Genomic DNA, 19,721 nt, shown 5'->3' on the forward strand with positions numbered 1-19,721 from the left:
CTTTAAAGTGACTTTGTGTCCTATGTGCCCTGCTGGGCACATCACATACCTCGGCATGCACTAAAAACGGGCTTAAATGCTTTTGCATTGCAAGGAAAAAACACATATGTTACTGTCAGCACTGTAACTGAACAGTATCTTGATTAAATTAAAAAAACCTCTCCAAATATTCTGCAGCTGGCAGAGAGGATACACAGTTCCCTGTGTCTGTCAGAAGTGTGATTAGATATCTGCCTTTCATTGCAAAGTGAAATGCTGCCGTCATATCCTGCACTGCAGGTGACCGGGGCTGCTTTTGGAGGCCCAGGGTGGTGGACTCTCAGGCAGCCTCCTGCCCTTCATCAGTGAAGTCACAGGCGTCTCGAGAGCCACTGCTAACCATATCCTGTTGTAACGATTCAGGATTGTTGTCATATGTTTCCCTTTTCACCTACAGGTAAGCCTTATGGATTTTTCCCAAACGACTACAAAGAAAAACTGCATTATTAAGTCATCTCCCACTGGCTTCCTTAATTTGCAAGCATCAACACAACACAATTTCTTTTCTTGAACAAAACCATCTGCATGTTTTACACCAAAAACTGTGTCAGTAATTTTGAGAGGACATTTCCTTCAGTCAGAGGAAAAGACAACAAATACCACCTCCCCCCCCAGACCCCAGTGTCTCAATGTAAAAGCGCAAAACAGAGCACCACAAGGTCACACTTCTGCATGCAAGAACTGCACAGTCTCCATTTGGTCTTCCTTCCTGCTGTGCTTGTGCCTCCCTATGAGCAACTGTGCATTCAGGTCTCCATCTACAGCTTGACCTGATGTCTGGTTACAAGTTCACATTAGATATAGCACCTTCCATACTTTAAGGTCTGGAAGCTCCTTCACTCTGCTAGCCAAGACAGGCAACTCCTATATTTGTATTTTGGGCCATCCACAGGGATGCAGATCTGCAGGATTAATGCAACAAAGGGAAAACCAGGACTGGGCAGTAGCACTCACTGGTAGGCTTACACCAAGTTTTCGGTAACCTATAGCCCATCAGTTCTGGTGCCTTCTCTGAGCGATAAATGGATATACTGAAACCTAGATTAATTAGAAAAATTATTATGGACTTCTAACAGGCTACAGTTTCACTCATAGCACTGATATCCTTCTCAAAAGGTACATGAAGACAGCAGGGGTCTGGCAGCAGCTCCACACTACTGGACCCAGCAACTCTGGTTGGGCTCACCACAAGCTGGGCTATCTGCAAGGGAAGCACAATAATTAGCAGAGCTCCCCACAGGTTTCTGTCACGCTTTTGATGCAGAACTGTCCCCTCCAGGCACAAATGAATCAAGGAAACCACTGCTGAGAAACTTGCTATTTTCCCATGTTAGCTCTAAGATTCCCTAAATGCATGTCACATCTGGAAGAAAATGACACTTGGATTGCAGAGGCTATACATGATTTTGAGAGTACCATGTTGTTAATCATTCTCCAACAAAGGACAAAAAAAAAAGGATGTTAATTGCAGACTACTCCCCAAGCTTTTGGATCTCATCAACTGCTAAAGAGAAGTTCTCACGATTAAAATAAAGATCCTCAATGTCCTATGGATGCTGAGTAACCTTCAGGCAGGCAGTTATCCTGCAATTAATGACACGCTGTGCAAGTGGGAACTGCCTCGGCAATGCAAAATAGAGCTAATGAGAAGCTACCATAATGTTTAACTGGAATTGCCTCCATGCAAGAAAAAGGTTTGGGGCTCTGTTGAGTTTCTGGTCATTTCTGCTGGGCTTTCTTTCAAAGTAGCTAAACAATTGGTGTTTATTTGACTATTAATAACATTCACTTCCCAAGATTTTTAATTTTTGAAATCTGCTTAACAAAATTACTCCACGTACACTTTTTAATTTTTTTTTAAAGTGTTTTTTAGTTTTTGGGGTTTTGTTGTTGTCGTTTGGTTTGGGTTTTTTGGTGTTGGGTTTTTTTGTGTTTTGGTTGGTTGGTTTTGGTGGGTTTTTTGTTTGGTTTTGTTTGATTTAGGGTTTTTTTTTGTGGGTTTTTGTTTGTTTGTTTGTTGGGTATTTTTGGTTTTCCCACTGTTTTATTTCAATGCTAATGTTTCTTAATGGATGTTTTGGGGGTAGAGTTCATTAACTGACTAGCAAAGATGATGCCACTTATACCTAATGACAGAATTATATCTCTGAAATCTAGCAGACACATGTAGACTTACATACATAACCACACTATTCCAAATGTAATCAAAACATGAATTATACTTGTCAGGGTTTATGTTTTATGCATCATATAATTGCAAATCTTCCTTCTAATTCAGTATATTTTGTTAAATCTTTAACTTTCTCACTGTAAAGTCATACTAGGAAACTGGTTAACTTCAGTGGGAAAGAATAAACATCTCTTGACATCTACCCACTAAAAGACAATTATCCACTGCTTATATACATGCATCAGACTGATGATCCCAAACTCACCCCTAAGAGTGAAGGAGTGTCACCACCAAATCAAAACAAATAAATGAACCATTATATATATATATATATATATATATATAATATAAAGTATATATGATTCAGATAATATATAGGATTACATTTAGTGACAGTGCCAGTAAAAGGCTGTTGAGTGTGTTTTGAATAAGGGTGCCTTGAACTACTCCATTGCACATCTTTTATAGATTACACTATGCAGTGCTTTCTAGGTAATAAATCAGAGGAATAAATCATTCCTAGCATCCACTTGCATTCCTCTGGAAGATAAAATACCATTCAACTCATCCACAGAGACTGAACAATGGCATACATTTCCTGTTGGGACTGCACTGTATGCATAGTGATTACTACTTTCTACCCCTACCATTCCATGACAACAGTTGACCCTTCCTCTACCCAAAATCAGACCTTAAACAATTCAGCATTTACACAGACTAGCAATGGGATAGACAGTCTTTTATCCAGACAATACAAAAAACATTTCTTCAGTACTTCGCTATGCTGTATGTACAAGAAGACAAAATCACAAAATGCACCAAACTCTTTACAATACTTGCTGATTTTCATTACAGGAATATCTGTGTGAAATCAGCTAATAGGTAACAGAGACATTTCCTTTTAAAAACCACAACATATGTATTTTGCATCTATTGAAAGCACTGTTTTGGGAAGCTTGTTGAGGTAGCTGAACAATGTAGAACTTGGGAGATGGGTTTGCTTTCTGACCCAGTCTCTTGCTCTGGATTCACACCTCTTGGGTACCATCAGACATGCAAGTGAGCTTCTCAATTGCACATATACTTTAGATTGGAAGGACTTGAAAAGAAACCTTGAGGGTTGCCAAGTCAGGCACATTTGCATATTGGCTCCTTGTCATAAGAAGCGGCACTGCGTGTAGAGAGACCAAAGACCAGATTTCTCACCACGGTCCAAGGTATGCAGACTTTATGGAAACATGTACTTCTCACTGCACTGGCAAATGCTCCTGTCTGGCAAACGCAGGAATGGCCAAAACTGGCATCACAAGAAACAGAATACACAAGCTTCAAAAGCACTGGAAGGATGATTTGACATAATATAGGAAATTTGAAGGTCCAAAAATCAGACTTCCGAAACACATGAGCATGTTTTTTTCTACCTTCTTTTTTCCCCTATATCTATAAATGTGGACATTTCAAGTAGGGCCATTATACTGACCTGCACCTCATCCCTATGGAAAGCTGAAAGCATTTGATGAAAACGTTCCATCCTGCAGGAGATGCAGATTTGTGTTTGCCAAAGGTGCCATGAACTCTGCTGATCAGACTTGTCAAGAATTCTTATTTCCTTACCAGGTGAAGAGAAAGTGAACATGGTTGTCAAACAGAAGAGGAAGGTGAATAAATTGAGATAATCTGAATAAGATCAAGCTAGGGAAAAGGTGTTCTGCTTATTGCATTAAAAATGGTATTCCCAAGGGGGTGGGGGAATAAACTTCACTTTCTGTCTCTGCATTGTATAGAATTTTGTATTTATTTTTTATGAAGAGGTGTTAGGGATAGACTTGTTTTCATACACACACACTGATGTATGATCAATAACCCATTCTGAGAGTAAAGTGACTATTTTAAGAGGCAACAACAAAGGCAATTTCCCCAAGTTTCTATACCCAGCTTATTCCTGGGATCAACTTTACTTCATTATTTGAAAGAAATATAGCACCACTTCAAAACTATTGCAAAATCAAACTAGTTGGCCATTCTTTAGAAAGCAAATCACTGTTAACATATAAGGTTTCTCATCACAGTAGCTTCCACTTACCCATCTGCAATGTTAATTTTTGAAGATGCTACCATAAAACCATTCTGCATTCATTGGCTATTTTTATCATGATTACAAAGCATCACACTAGCTAATTTTACTGAGTTTCTTGAGTTTCTTAAAAACCTCTAAGATACAGCTGGGAGTATAATGAAGTTATGTGAAATATTTGCAGAGTATACTCTAAGGTTTTTTCTTATGACTTGTCAAATATTTAAAGTGAAAACACAACTACCCTTCTCACACATGCATTTATATGAAGTTGCTTCTTTCTGTCTCTAGATATTTAATATGATTTCAGAAATACCTCTCTCTGATGATACTAAAAAGATTCAGGACAACTGGAAGTCAGATCATAGCATTCATTCAAATGACCTTAGAATAATAACTACTTATATAGTAAAAATTCACCTTTTAGCTATGTTTATCTTTCATAAAAGGGCATTTTTAATACACTGACATACAAAGTAAAGATAAGCAAGTTAGTAACAGACTACTAAACTTCATCTTAAAACAAACTGTGGGCTGGAGAAAACGTTTCTAGCCAATACAGTTTGCAATTAGAAATCAAGAGTAGCTAAAGAGAAAGTTGCATTTTTCATTTATTTGACTTTGTGCTACTTTGATGTACAGAGAGCTTGATTCTTGGCAACCGTCAACATACCAGGATTTAACTGAGCACTAGGAGCACAGACTATTAGTTATCAAAATGATAAAACACAACTAAATTTAATTACACTGACAGGCATACTCAATTCTCAATTTTCTGAGGTCTCCTATTCTTCTGTCCACAGTACACCTACATACTGAAGAACAATAGCAAGGATGAGATGCTGCTGCCACATAAACAATATTTTAACATAGTTTGAAAATATACTGCAACAGAATGTGTTAGAATTATAATATCTATCTTTGTTAAATAAGATAGAAAATAAAGTTAAAGATATTAAAGTATAAATAGGGTATCCCAGAGAATACAGAGCTGTCCGAACTAATGAGCATCTGGAATGGATGGTTATTGATATCCATGTGTTTTTAATAATATTTTGTAACTTAAGGAACAGCTTCTATTTCTGGAATGATATGATCCTATCTTGCCCTCTTAATTAACTTGTTAGCTCTCAGATGAAAGACAAACATATAGCTATCCTAAATACTTTCATTTCTCAAACTACAAAAAAAGGTTCAGTGAATAACTGAATGGACAAATGTTTGAATGTAGCACACATGCAGCAAAACACTTATTTCTTTAAGATTACAAGGCACTTCTGAAATGCCTTACTGTACTTTCAGTTAAAATGATGCCTAACCTTAGCTTGATATGAGATGAAGAAAACAGTGAAAAACAAACAAAAATGCTCAAAATGAGAAACACAAAATCTAGAAATCAGGCATGCAACCATTAAATCCAAACCTTTAAGACTGTTTTTTATTTACTTACATGTTATACGACAAAAATCAACCAAACTTCAAAGGAGCCTGCCCCTCAGAGCCAAACAATTACATCTATAGTTGCTGTCAACTGGAAACTGAGCATCTCTAGCTGTGTCTCCCCTGAAATAATCCCAAACTGCCTGTTGTTCCAGGCTGTGCTCAGAACCTCTCAGCGCCAGCAACGTCTTCTCCACAGAGCTGTGCTTACAGATCTCTTCTCCCCCATACTTCTGCAACATCGCCTACTTGCCTACTGCTGAGGTGTCTGCACTACTGCTGTCCTGCAGGCGTGGGAGGTCAAGTCAGCATATGCAGGAAACAGAAGGCAAAGGAAAAAAACCCAGAAACCCAAATCCAGATGCTATGCTTTTCAAGGCTGCACAATTTCCTCAAACTAGCTTTTATTAGCAATAGCTATTGTATATCTGGTGAGCAGTCCCACATCACAGCTATGAAAACAGAAATAATTTTAATTCCTTTTACACACAATCACAAAAGCACATACAAAATACACCACCTAAACTTACTGCTAGGTTTGGGGTTTTTTAATTCTACATCTATTGGAGAAATCAAAAGGGTCAGACAAAAAGCTCTGACAGTAATAGGTACCCTCCAACAGAAAGACAGCAATCAATTACAAACCATTTGCAGAAATTGTAGAGCTGTCACAGACTCCTTTACAGCTGCAGTCCAGGTCAGACTGCCTCTGATTGCCAGGCTGTTTTCCCCCCTTGTACCTACAAAACTAGGACAGCCTTAGGTAATTTTTAGAGTGACACTAGCAGACCCACATGTCAACCAAGAAGTGAACTGCAATACAGCATGGGCAGTTACTTTCAGCAAATCATGCAAAAGCATAATAACTGCTGGATGTGACAGATTTGAGGCTGGAGAGAGAGTAGGGAATAGACTGTTTTCCCCTCTTTTTTTGACCTTTAATTGCAGCATGTAATTCAAAGCACTGAAGCAAATTTAGTGCATTCAGAGCAACAACTAGTGTAAATAAATTGTGTATTTAAGCCCTCCTCAGTTCTCCCTAATTTTCTGGCATCTGGTGTATTTGACATAGACGATCAGGATTGGCTTTGTTCTTCTGCTAAAACAAAGCTGATGCCCCTGAATCTACTCCCTTCCAACAGGACAGATCAGACATATATTTCCACACAGTGCATGGGGAGCAGTTCATTCTTGTCTGGTTGCAAAAACTTTTGGGAAGCAAAAGCAATGCATTATACAGGATATGGATCATCTCTGTGGGAATCCCCTTGTGCAGCAGGAGATGGGCTGAAGATCCACAATCACCAGGCTTCTCCTCATCCTCTAGAGAAATGGCATAAAGTCACCTATATTGGACTGAAGTAGGTTACAAAGTATTCAAACAGTAAGAGACAAATAGCTCCTCTCAGTAGGTATAGTTAGAGGCACAATATATGTTCCCTGTTCCAGTCTTAGGAGTTTTCACATTCTTCCTCATCTCCACCAATTTTTCATACAACCTAGTACGAGACAGTAATATATTCCAGAACGATAAAAACTCTAACTTCACTCCTGTTATGCAAGAGCATAACACAAGTGTTATCACAAATCTGCTTGGAGATACAATCAAGTCATCAAAAGAATTTTAAAAAACCCCAATTTCTGTTGTCAGAATGGCAGTGCCTGGTAAAATCACAGCCACCAACGTGAAAACACTACCCACGCTAGCTGTGGGGAGGTTCAAAACAATATGCACTTGAGTTGGGCACAGGTTGCAACTTGCCTGACTCAGAGCAAAATGAACAAAAAATTGCTCTTCCTAGTCCAGTGCTTTTGAAGGTGGACACTAACTCGGTGCTTTCCTGCCTCAGCCTCCAGTGTCCTTATTAAGGGAAGGTCTGAGCCTCTATTACTCCAGCTGAAGTCAAACAGTAACTGCAACACATAAAGGTTCTCCAAATTAAAGTGTGGGAATCACTGGCTCTCAAACACTGCACCTCTCCAAGTCTGCAGTCCAGCTTAAAATTACTGACATTAAATGAGTATTGCTATGGTCAATACAATCTTAACAGCAAGCCCTGGAATTATCTGCAAAAAGAAAACACAAGCCAAGCAAGATCAATTAAATAGCTGTAGCAGCTTTACTGTTCTCTGCAGAAACAGAGTTCAAGCAACACAGAAGGGTAAATCTGACAAGTCTTCACTTGTTTGCCATTTTCCCTTATCACACTGCTCTTGGAGATGCAGCAGCTGTGCTGTATCTTGCTAACTTGTCAGGGTGACCTCAAGATAGTAAAACACTAAGTACAGTTAATATACGTACAAAACTTTTCAAGTTAGTGCCATACGTTAAATTCTTTCCAACAAAATGCAAAGCATTCACACTACAACACTATCATTTTCTTCATAAGGATTGTTTTGTCCAACATGTTCTTACCCTAAAAGGTGGATCAGTCTTCTCCCTGTGTGGCACTTGGTCCAGAGTGCCATCAGTACTGCTCCTTTTCAAACTGGATGTGACATCAGGCACATTACTAAAATCTGCATTTGAAAGAAAACAAATAAATAAGTTAAAGGGTTATAGGACAGGAACAGGACAAGTATTTGCTCTTACCTATAAATACTTTCAGTGTCTAGTAAAATTACAATAGGAGGAGAGAATCACAGAATCACTAAGGTTGGAAAAGACCTCTGAGACCATCAAATCCAACCTATGACCTAACACTACCATGTCAAGCAGATCCTGGCAGTAAGTGCCACACCCAGAAGGAAGACAAAATTTTCAGTCCTCCCCGCCCCTCAGAAAACAACAGAAGATGTCAAAGCAAGGAGCAACTGTGCTTGGAAACTCTGCTTTCCAAACAGCAGCTGGACATCTGAGAATGCCTGAAGCAATGTGCACATCTGATCTACCGAAGTAAACCTAACACTCTTGGTAACAGCTGCTTTGAAGGCAGCACTATCTATAATCAGCACAGTCTGTGCTGAGACAACCAGTGAAGATAATTAAATGCGCTCAGCAGTTCTCCTTGGATGAGCACACCATTGTTCAACACTTAGTCCTGAACCCCTAAAGATTTAAGAAAAGATAATTTTGCCCTGGAACAAAGACCACAATTCATAATACTTCTTCTTACCAATAGTTTAGCAACTTTACGAAGTTTGGAGTCTGTCTACATAGTAGCTGGCATAATGTAAAAACCAGAGGCAGCACTGCCCAGCTCTGCTTACTGACAGACTGTACCCTTCAATAACATTCATGTGCACCCTCGAAATATATCCAACAATGGTGAAAATTCATATAAAAATTACGGTTTTTTCTCTTTATGTTTCCTCAATTGGCTGCTTAAAATCTGCAGAGATGTTTACATGGCAATTCTAATTAAAATTCTTAGAAGTGAAGAAGAGATTTTTATCTACAGTACTATCAATTCATGTAGTTGAAACTCATAAAGGACCCATCAAAAAAAAAAAAAAAAAAAAAAAAAAAAAAAAAAAAAAAAAAAAAAAAAAAAAAAAAAAAAAAAAAAAAAAAAAAAAGAGAGGATTTTAAGCAACCTAAGATAACAAAATAGCAATAAAATAAAGGGGGTTTAGAATTTGCTGCCTTGTTTCCCAGCCTTTAAGCCTCTAGAGTATAATTCACACCACATTACCACATTTTCAAACTCTTTCTCAACACCTACAAATGCTGGAGATTTATTTTTAAGTGAAAGTTAAGATTCTTATTTAACAACTGACACCAGCAACTGGGATGGTAATTAAAACAAATACAACCCATCTTGCAGTAAAACCATGACAGCTAGCAAAAAAGAAATTGTGAAGGACAACAATCTATATGCCTAGGTGTTGCTGTTGTCCTGTCCATGCAGAGCAGGACCAGCTCCTCTCGGCAAGAATTGACCAACATGGACTGAAGAAGGGAGGGAAGACAAAACATGGCAGACAGACTCCAAAGGAAAGTCAAGGAAAGACACGTAAATAACTCAGCATGATGTCATCTTGATACTTAGTTTTTTGATATGTTATTAAGGTGCCCAGGTCAAGCTTAGTATCAAGATTGACACTTTCCACTCAGATGCCAAAGACTTGACTACTCTCTCATTTCTCTATCTTTGCAGAACCAAAGCCTCATGGCTTTTCTTCCCTCAAACTCTTTTTTTTTGAGGGAATTCTTTAGCCTTTTTCTCCTGGAGTCAGGTGTGGCTCCTGATATTTCAGAGTCTACATAACATGCAATACCCCAGAGTTACCACTTTTGCAGAAAAAACACATTTTACACAACCCCACCAAACAACCATCCACTGTCTTTAAAACCTTAACATAGAGTCTGCCTTGTCTGTTTATTTTATTATGCTTTTACCTCTCTTCCTTCATCAAGCCCATATAATTTTCTCCTTCCCTCTGGACTTCTAAAGTAATTTTGAGTGCCTCTTCTATATATGAGTACACATGAAGGCCTACTGACTTCCACCACTGTCAGCTCCTGGGTATACAGAAGGTAAACCAACCCCTAAAACTTAAAGTGACTTTCAAGTAACCTTTCAGGGTAAGGTGATGCAAAGGATATTTTTTCCTATTGCTTTTTACTTGCCTTTTGGGTTTTAATGTCCTTCTCCCCCATATCTCCAAGCAACAGGCCCCTGAGATAGATTTTACTATGGCATAAAGGATCTAGAGTTTGATCTCAGGTAGCTAGCTAATAAGAAAAAACCCCTATGTCCTCTCCCTGATTTGACAAAGTGACCATTAAACACATTTGTCCCTTACAAAGCAGTAAAACAAACATACGAAAGTAATTGGGAGAAAGCATAAATGTGGGAAGAGTAAAATAGGGTAAAACAATCTTCAGACAACATAAACAGAAGAAATCAGGATAAAAACATTGAAAGAAGCAAACAGAACATTGTATTGTTTTGTCCAGATGACCTGCCTTTTCCTCCCTTCACCCTCATCTTTGTTTTTGCTTTGTAATCTATAGGACTGGTAGATGTAGGTCTATATAGTCTTGCCCGTTTTTATAGAGTTTGCTGTTGGCAGAATGAGTTGCTGATTATGGGGAACCAACAGTAAATGTTATTTTAAATAGCAAAAGCTAAAAAAGTTACACGGAAAGGATCCAAAGTGAAAAAAGACATCCAGCTGCACATTGTATGCAGAACTAACAGGGTGAAGGGAAGGAAGGAAGGATGTATGGTTTGTTGTTCAGTTTAGCATCCTTATCCTGTCTCTTCTTCCTTCTTTTACAGTGGAAGGAGACTTCCTTTGGATCTGCTCCTACAAACCATTCCCAAAGAGCATAGAAGCATAGCTGCATAGCTTAAAAAAAAAAAAAAATCAAGGGGGAAATACTGAAATATTGTATTACCTTAGAGAATGAGTAATTTCAAAAGCAAAGCCTAAGGACATAATCACAGCAACAAGTTTAATATTTAAATTCTTTCTACTTCTAGTACTAAGTGGAAGGGAGTAAGAAAGCCAGCCTACAAAATGTATTTTCTTTAAACATTCAAATTTGGATTTAACTGTACAACATATTATCAAAGATGTTCACCAATAGTAATATGAAACTTATCTTAGAGGCTGGGTAACTACTATTCTTTCAGGTAAAACTGCCAACAAAACTGTGGAGAGTATGCACAGAATTAAGAAAAATGCTATCATGCAAGCACAAATTTGTTCCAGCATATAACATTCTGGATCTTTGCTGGGAATGAGCATGTAAAAATATGCAAGGAGATACATATTCCTAAAAATCATTCAAATTCAAGGTCAATTCAGCATTTCCTGGCCTTTTTTTTTTTTTAAATTACTATTATTATATTTAAAAAAAAGCTACAAACTATCTCTGATGTCACTAGAATTACATGTCTGTCTACTTAAAGCAACCATGGACTACTTTGCTGGAAACAGTGCTTGAGAGGCTTTTCAGCATAGTAAATGGTAAGTATATTGTGACTACATCTGCCCATGCAGCTCCATTACAGTAGTACATTTGATTTATTCTACTGACATACCTGTGATAAACCTGTCTGGAAGAAAAATGGGACTGATAATAATGAGTTAAACAAAACATAGTTTAAATCTTTTAACATATTTTTTTCTCTGCTGCAGTACACCTATCTGTCCTGTTTACACACACGCACATTCATGTTTGGTGAATTGAAATGTCTATCACTTCCATCTGTGATACAGGAACCTCTTGAACAGATTTTTTTATTCTGGTCTAGCAAACAGGAGTGTCTCCAGATGCTAAAATACCAAGTCAGTGTGGTGGTTTGACTCTGGCTGGACACCAGTTGCTCATCAAAGCTGCTCTGTCACTCCCATCTTCATCTGGGTAGGGGAAAGAAATATAATGAAAGGTTCCTGGGTTGGGCTAAGGACAGGGAGAGATCACTCAGTAGTCATGGGCAAAACAGACTTGACTTGAAAAAATTAGTTTGATGTTCTAATCAAACTGGAGTAGGATAACGAGAAATAAAACCAGTCCTAAAAAACACATTCTCCCCATCCCTCCCTTTTTCCCAGGCTTAACTTTTTTCCCAGTTTCCTCTCCCTCCGCATCCTGAGCAGCATGGGGACAGAGAAGGGGGGTTGTGGTCAGTTCATCACACATTGTCTCTGCCACTTCTTCCTCCTCATGGGAAGGACTCCACACTCTTCCCATGCTCCAATGCCGGGTCACCCTGAGGGAGATATTTCTCCATAAACCTCCTCAGCATGACCCCTTCCCACGGGCCACAGTTCTTCACAAACTGGTCCAGCATGGGTCCCTCCCATATCGTGCAGTCCTTCAGGAACAAACTGCTCCAGGGTGGATCCCCCATGAGGTCACAAGTGCTCCAGTGTGGGCTTCCCATGGGGTCACAGCCTCCTTAAGGCATCTACCTGCTCTGGCATGGAGTCCTTCCCACAGGCTGTAGGTGGATCTCTGCTCCACCTTGGACATCCATGGGTTGCAGGGGAACAGCCTGCCTCACCACGGTCCTCACCACCACTGGCTGCGGGGTCTGCTTCAACACCTGGAGCACTTTCTTCCCTTCCTTCTTCACTGACCTTGCTGTCTGCAGAGTTGTTTCCCTTGCATATTCTCACTCCTCTGTCCAGCTGCAATCATGCAAGTTTTTTTCCCCTTCTTAAATATGTTAACCCAGAGGAGCTACTCTTGCTGATGGGATCAGCCTAGGCCAGTGGTTGTCCCATACTGGAGCCAGCTGGCACTGGCTCCATTAGACACATGGGAAGCTCCTAGAAGCTTCCCACAGAAGCCATCTCTGCAGCCCCCTGTTACCAAAAACCTGCCACACAAAACCAAAACAAACCACAAACAAGAAGAGTAGCAACCTCAGATAAATGCAAGAATTCCCAGAAAATCAGAGGGGGAAAAAGCCATTATGTGAAAAGCTTAACTACATCACATGAAATGCATACTAAACCTTTTCTTGGTTTCTAGCAATGAACAACCAAGTACTAAGAACCTCTTCACCACCTTTAGCTACCGAGAGTATCACCAAAGAATGCTGTTACTCCTGCAATGCTGTGTCTTGCTGGCAGGCAGGTAAGTGACTCACAATCATTCAAGACAAGTTATAATGTAACCACTAGAACTGAAAAAAAGCATACTTCCTAAGTCATGCTCCTCACTGCTCATCACTCAACTAAAAGTAGGCACAGAGCACACAGATGGGACAGTTGGTTAGGAAAACAAACACATGCAGCATAGCCAAGAGCTCTGTACGCCTACGGGAATGTCTCTTTCCGTGTTGATGCAGTGATACACGTACAAGTGGTGAACATGGAAGTTATTCATGTGTTTGTGAGCAGTGAGGTACAATGGAAATGCATCCTCTAGCAGATGTGTGAGACAATAATAATCTGTGCTGCAATTCCAGCCAGAAACCAAAGGAAATCAACCGGAAAACATCAACACTGACCATCCGGCAATTCACTTACCATAAAGAAGCCATCAACAAATGCAAATGTCACTTATCTCTCTTTTTCTGTTTAATTAATGAAGAAGTCTAAATTACTTTCTAATTAGCGATGCTCTTACCAGTTTAGCTGCTCACTGCAAAGGCAAATTCATCATGAGGAGAGAGTAGAAACTGAAGATCCTGTTTCTTTTATAATTCTTTTTTCATAAGGCATCAGAATTTGCTCTGTTTCAGACTGCTCTCACCGATTTCAAAAAATGACAAATAACCATCACAAGCATATCAAGTATTATCAAATGTCAAGCACTGAGTTGGTGGTGTAACCACCCCTTTCATCAAACTACGGCAAGAGGGTGCGTTTCCACTTGCCACTCTAGTGACAGTGATAAATTGAACCAAATATTTCTTCTACCTCTTACAGGAGAAGACAACACAGAAGAATTAAATTTACCCAGTCTCTCACTCCAAGAGAAACTAAAATACTGCAGGGCATCATTTTGACAGAATCACAGAATATGCTGGGTTGGAAGGGACCCACAAAGATAACTGAGTCCAACTCCTGGCCCTGCACAGGACCATCCCCAAGAGCCACACCATGTGCCTGATAGTATCATCCAAACACTTCTTTAACTCTGTCAGGCTTGGTGCTGTGACCACTTCCCTAAGAAGCCTGTTCCAACCATCCTCTGGGTGAAGAACCTTTTTCTAATATCCAACCTAAACCTCCCCTAGCACAGCTTCAGGCCATTCCCTTGGGTGCTGCAGTTCTGTGCATCACTTGATAACTATCCTCAGTAGTAGGAAAGAGAGGGAGAAGTAGATCAAGTAGATCAAGTCACATGATCATGTCAGATTCAGGTGAGGAAACTGCACCTAGGTATGTCTCAGCTAAGGTAAGATGCTTGATTAACAGCTAGTAGCTGCGAGTCTTTCCTGGCATCCCTGACTTCACCTGCTCCACTTATCGCATCACCAAACATTCACTACAACAAATAGATTCAGACTCCAAGGGTCATGGTAAAGCTCATCCCATAGGACTTGGATGAACCAGGCTGAAATCTGTCTGTAATTAACAGGGGTGACTAAGGCAGAACAGCAATTAATGACTAGAAAATGTCCGCAACTGAGGTGGGTGCAAGCCATTGCACTCGTGCAGCTCAGCAGAGAACTAAACTTTTTTTAGCTCTCAACATTTAAAACCTGGCACATGAAATTGAAACTCAAGAGCAAGGATTTTAATAAATTATTCAGCTGATGATGGGGAAAAGAGGATGAGGCTATTCAGCTATGTTTAAAGAAGGAATGAGGATGTTAGGGCAATCTAACGTTGGAAACTACAGAACTATAACCTATGTAGTAACTTAAGGCTTTCACAATCAATTAAAGGAGAGAATAACTAAAAATGTGAAGATAAATGGAATATCATGTACATATAGTATGGGTAAGAAGACTGTGCCAGCCAAACTAATTTGCCATCAGCCTTCAATAAAAGATGCTTTTAAAGACAAAGAACATAGGATAAATCCAACTTTCTGGAAACTTTTTCTAAAAACAAACAAACAAACAAACAAGAAATCAATAGATTGGTTTGAATGAACTTCTAGGCCTGGAAAAAGGTTAGATTGTAGATTCTGTTCAAGGTGATTTTGGGGACAAATTTTACTTTATATTTTCATTATTTGTCTCAGCAATAAAGTACAATAGGAAGTACTCCAGTTAAATACTCCAATCATCTGAAGTTCACACACAGCATTAATTAAGAGCATGGCTAGAGATGTATAAAGGAAATGCAGGATGACCTTGAAGATAAAGCCACAGTTCTAGAATGAAATCACATAGAACAAGGTTTCAGGGATCAGTGAGAACAATTCCTTCTATAATCTATGACTCATGAGTTGCAAACATGAAAGAAGAAAAGCATGGAAGTGTGAGAAAGGGCTTAACAACAGGTACTTGTGAGCTAGAGCTACTTATGCAATGGTCAAGGGCAGCAGATAATGATGAATCATAACAGTGGCCAGGAATATGTCTAAGCTGACAATTAGAAGACTGGCTTTCAACCATTACACAAACAAATTTCTGCAACAGGCTTACCTAGGCACAAAGAATACAAACTCTATTGATAAATTTATCAATAGAGTTGTCCAAAGCCTTAACTGGAGATCCCTTCCCATTCTCGGTTTGTCTATCACCAGCGTTGCACAAATATTACACAGATGCCTAAATATAGCTGCTTGGGTAAAAATGGCCAGAAGTCTCTGTCTGTTCAGTACAGCACTAGTAATACTGTAAGTATTGTAATAACTGGTATATAAAGATCCACACAAAAAATGTTTATGACTAAGAGAATATTTATATCACAAGTGCATGTGGGTGATGAGCCCTGACAGTTGTCCTACACCCCAGCTGCTTGCTGAGTCCATCTCAGATATTCATTACGAAGTCCAGTGGATACACTGCCACAAATTGATCTTTTTCTTATTTGCAGTTCTCTAGCACTTGGAAGGGAAACAGGGCTCTCACTTCCTATTCTCTCTGCGCAGTTTTTAATCTGCAGTAGTTAAATGTTTCAGATATGGCAACACACACACATTGCTTCAAACAGTTATGATGGGCTTGGTCTAGTCTATAGAAGACATATCCTGATCTCAGATCAGAGCCACTAACAGCATTTTTAAACACTAGTATTGCCCAATGATTTCAGACAGATGTGGCAAAACAGCAATAAAGTGGGCATCATTTCTGGAATATTAATATGAATTTTGACTTGAAAAAAAAAATAGGATCAACTATTATAAGAACTGTAAGAGGTCTGGGCTGTCCACTAGGAAAAAATGTATTCAATATTTTCACTAATTCAAAAATGTTCTAGAAATTGCAAATAAAACACAACATAGCCAATCTTCAGCACGTAGATATTCTCCCTCTCCCCATTACAGAGAGTTTCTATAACAAGGCTGTATGGTTTAATTGGAAATGAGATATTACATTTGGGTAATAAAGTTAAGCCAGGTGTATGGAAAGCTGCATTTTTTGTTGTTGTGCAAATTCTCCAGACTGATCAGTTAATTATCATAAGCTTACAGTTCACATATTTTTCTAGCCAATGTTACTACCAAGAGAAAAGTAAAATTCCAAGAGAAGATAACAAATATTTCCAAAATCCCTGGTGCAAACAATACCAAAGTCTGAGCCAACTCTCAGAAAGGAACAAAGCTTTGGTGGTCTTAATGCCTTTAGACTTACTGGAAAACAGGGAGTGGTAGGTGAACCATTCCAGCATCGCCTGGAGAAGAGAAATATCATTGTAATGAGCTCTAAAAATGCTCCCTCGGAGACCAGCACTCATAGCTTCAGTTAAATAGTTCAACCTGGCAGGTAGCACACATACATGTGCTTATTTCTTTTCATTCAATACAACTAAACATATTTCAGGTTTTCAACAGTATATTTACTTTTTGTAATGAAGTAGAAAAAATAGGTCTGCAAGCACTTCCTTCTGGAGCCCTTTTCCTATTTGAAAGACAAGAAATAGCTTTCAAAAAGTAACAGTTGATCCAAAGGAATTTATTGAATGACTTTCAAGAGACATTCTCACAGTCTCTGTTAAAGAAGGCATCCAAGTTTCACCAGAGATATGAAGGGTTCTGGGTTCACTAGTTCAGCTATGAATAACTCATATGTCTTGCTTATAAGGGTAAGACCTTTCAGGCTCAAGTTATTCCCAGAATCAGCATGGAAAGGGCACCCAGCAGTTGGCATTTAGGACACAACTCACACAATTTCTACAGCCTTTTAGATTTCTGTCTAGGTTGCAAAAAGAACATTAACTGTGGTAAGGAAGACAAAAAGCAACAGAAGATTCATTGGAAGATTCATTAACTGACTCACAATGGCTACTTGCACTGGAGAAATTGCTAGTAAGAGTGTGAAGGGTCTAGAAGATGAAGTGTGGGGATACAGTTAGGTGAGGGTTAGTAAAGCTGTGATACAGGAGTTGCTCCAGGGCTTTCATCACGAAGGCCCAGGTCAGGAAACATCAAGAGGTGTTTGGAGGCATAGAGTTCTTCAAGGTCTTCAGAGAAAAGCAGGTTTTTTTCCTCTAAACTCTCTTTTGCCAGAGAAGGATGATTAGAAATTTGGTGAAATGTCAGCTGAAGAAAAATTCAGAGTACATAACACTGGAATGGTCCAGCTCAAGTGACACACAGAGAGCTTAATTTCCACTTAGGAAAAGTGGGCAAGCTATTACTCTATTTCCTATGCATGTCATAGTAGCAAATAAACAAACAAACAAATCAATTTTTGGACTCTTATATCCTGCTAGTACAAGCCTCAACATGTGAAAAATGACTGCTACACACAAGGCTTATTCATGAGGAGATTTAAGGGTTTTAGACCAAATACTCTCCAGGTAACTTCTGCACTAAGAAAACAGGTCTAAGGGAATGTGGGTAGGTTGCAGCTACAGATGAGAAATATCCATTGAAACAGACCATATCCTCTACCACTTCAAACTGAAAGCCAAAGCAATCTGATTCATTTTTTATTTTCATTGAGGTTCTCTATGAATCTGTGCAAGAGATTGAGGTACAACAGACCCCAAGTGCAGATTCTTATTAATCTCCAGTTAAGTTTTCCAGATTTAAGTGAATGTCCATGTTAGATCAATTAATGGAATTTATATAAGTTTTAAACTATTGCACAGTGCCAGTCCATTTTTTTCCCCCACAGTTGGTACTCACAGGCAAATATTAGTACTTAAGCAGTCACACTCCAATACTGGAGTAAATTCAAAATTATCTATGATTAACTGTATGGGATTTACAGCTTCCATGCTGCCTTAACCAATTGTTAAAAAGATAATGAAATATTAAATTTATTATAATTTAAAAAAAAACCTTTCTCTTCTTGCTTAGGAAATTTTTAAGTTCTTCTGTAAGGCTTTAAACTAACCTCAGATAACAACTAGCTCAAATTCTCATTGCTAAATTAATATGACTTGAGTCTATTAGTACGAGTAACTTCAGTTTCTAGAAAACTAAACATGATAGAGGAACACAAATAAAATTAACTAAATTCACTGATTCAGAAATTATTAAATCTCTGTGAGATATTTTGGCTTGTATCACTTGTCAGTGTTCTGGGTGTTTTGTAATGTATTTTGGGACTGGGTGGAAAGTGCATTTTCAGCTTATCTTCAAGGCTGCAAAAACTGACTCTTTGGCATAGCTGGAAACTCATTCAGGAATTCATTCAAGCTGTTAAATCTGGAAAGAAAATTAGCATACAGCTGTCATAACATCAGACTTCCTAGACAGGATTCTTAAACATAGACTTACTATATGCCTGTCACTAACAAGACTAATTGTTACCAAACAAGACATGCAATTACAGACCAGACAATAACATCCCCTTCATGGCCACTCTCATCCATATGTTTTGGCTTCAGGGAGCAAACTCTGAAATACAAGAAGGTGCTTTACATGCCTCCTAATGTACAATGCAACTAGGCTGCTTCTTTTTGCATATGTGATACTGCCTAGACAAAGAGAAACTCATATTTCTAGCTAGGATCTGAAATGCTTAAGCAGGACATATCTTTATCCACTGTTCTCACCCTTCAGTGAGGAAAGTGACACTTCTTCTTCAAATATTTTGTAATTTTAAGTATAGAAAAAGCCAATATGTTCATGCAAATATTCTTGTATCGTACAGCTTGCTTAGGACATGTTGAGCCACATGCTGAACAGTGGCTTAGCTCCAGTCAGCCACCTACATGTGCAAATTTGACTTTCTGTAGGCTGCTTTATACTCTTTATACTTCCCTTTTTTTTTATTTTTTTAATTAATTTTTTTTCCCCCTGAATATCTACAGAAACATCCAGTTTGAAGCTGGAGCAGAGTCCTTTAGATTCTTTGGAAATTCCTTTGTCCATCAACTGCTCATAGTGAGGCAAAGTAATTTGACTCATTAGCTAATTCAGGAATCAACAGGAGATACAAATTGGCAACATAATAGGAAATAGCTGCCTGTACTTCCACAGTAATGCCAGATTAGCCCCTGCATCTCAGTGGTACG

At 38.8% G+C, this 19,721-nt stretch overlaps 1 protein-coding gene across 4 annotated transcripts in view; it reads right to left on the reverse strand.

The window, feature by feature from the left end:
- The window catches only part of TIAM2 (T cell lymphoma invasion and metastasis 2), a 92,570-nt gene that overhangs the window by 23,371 nt on the left and 49,478 nt on the right, over nucleotides 1-19,721 (reverse strand). For 3 of the 4 annotated variants that reach the window (XM_027887466.1, XM_027887464.1, XM_027887465.1), the window contains exon 14: nucleotides 8,140-8,243. In XM_027887466.1, coding sequence (XP_027743267.1) covers nucleotides 8,140-8,243 — 104 coding nt within the window. Of the gene's footprint in view, nucleotides 1-5,733; nucleotides 5,877-8,139; nucleotides 8,244-19,721 lie in introns of those variants that run through there. The other variant, XM_027887467.1, reaches the window with a different exon arrangement.

Source organism: Empidonax traillii, unplaced genomic scaffold, assembly GCF_003031625.1.
Source record: "Empidonax traillii isolate 1590-97213 ecotype Southwest subspecies unplaced genomic scaffold, ASM303162v1 scaffold211:size764888, whole genome shotgun sequence".
In the NCBI taxonomy this organism is placed as follows: Eukaryota; Metazoa; Chordata; class Aves; order Passeriformes; family Tyrannidae; genus Empidonax; species Empidonax traillii.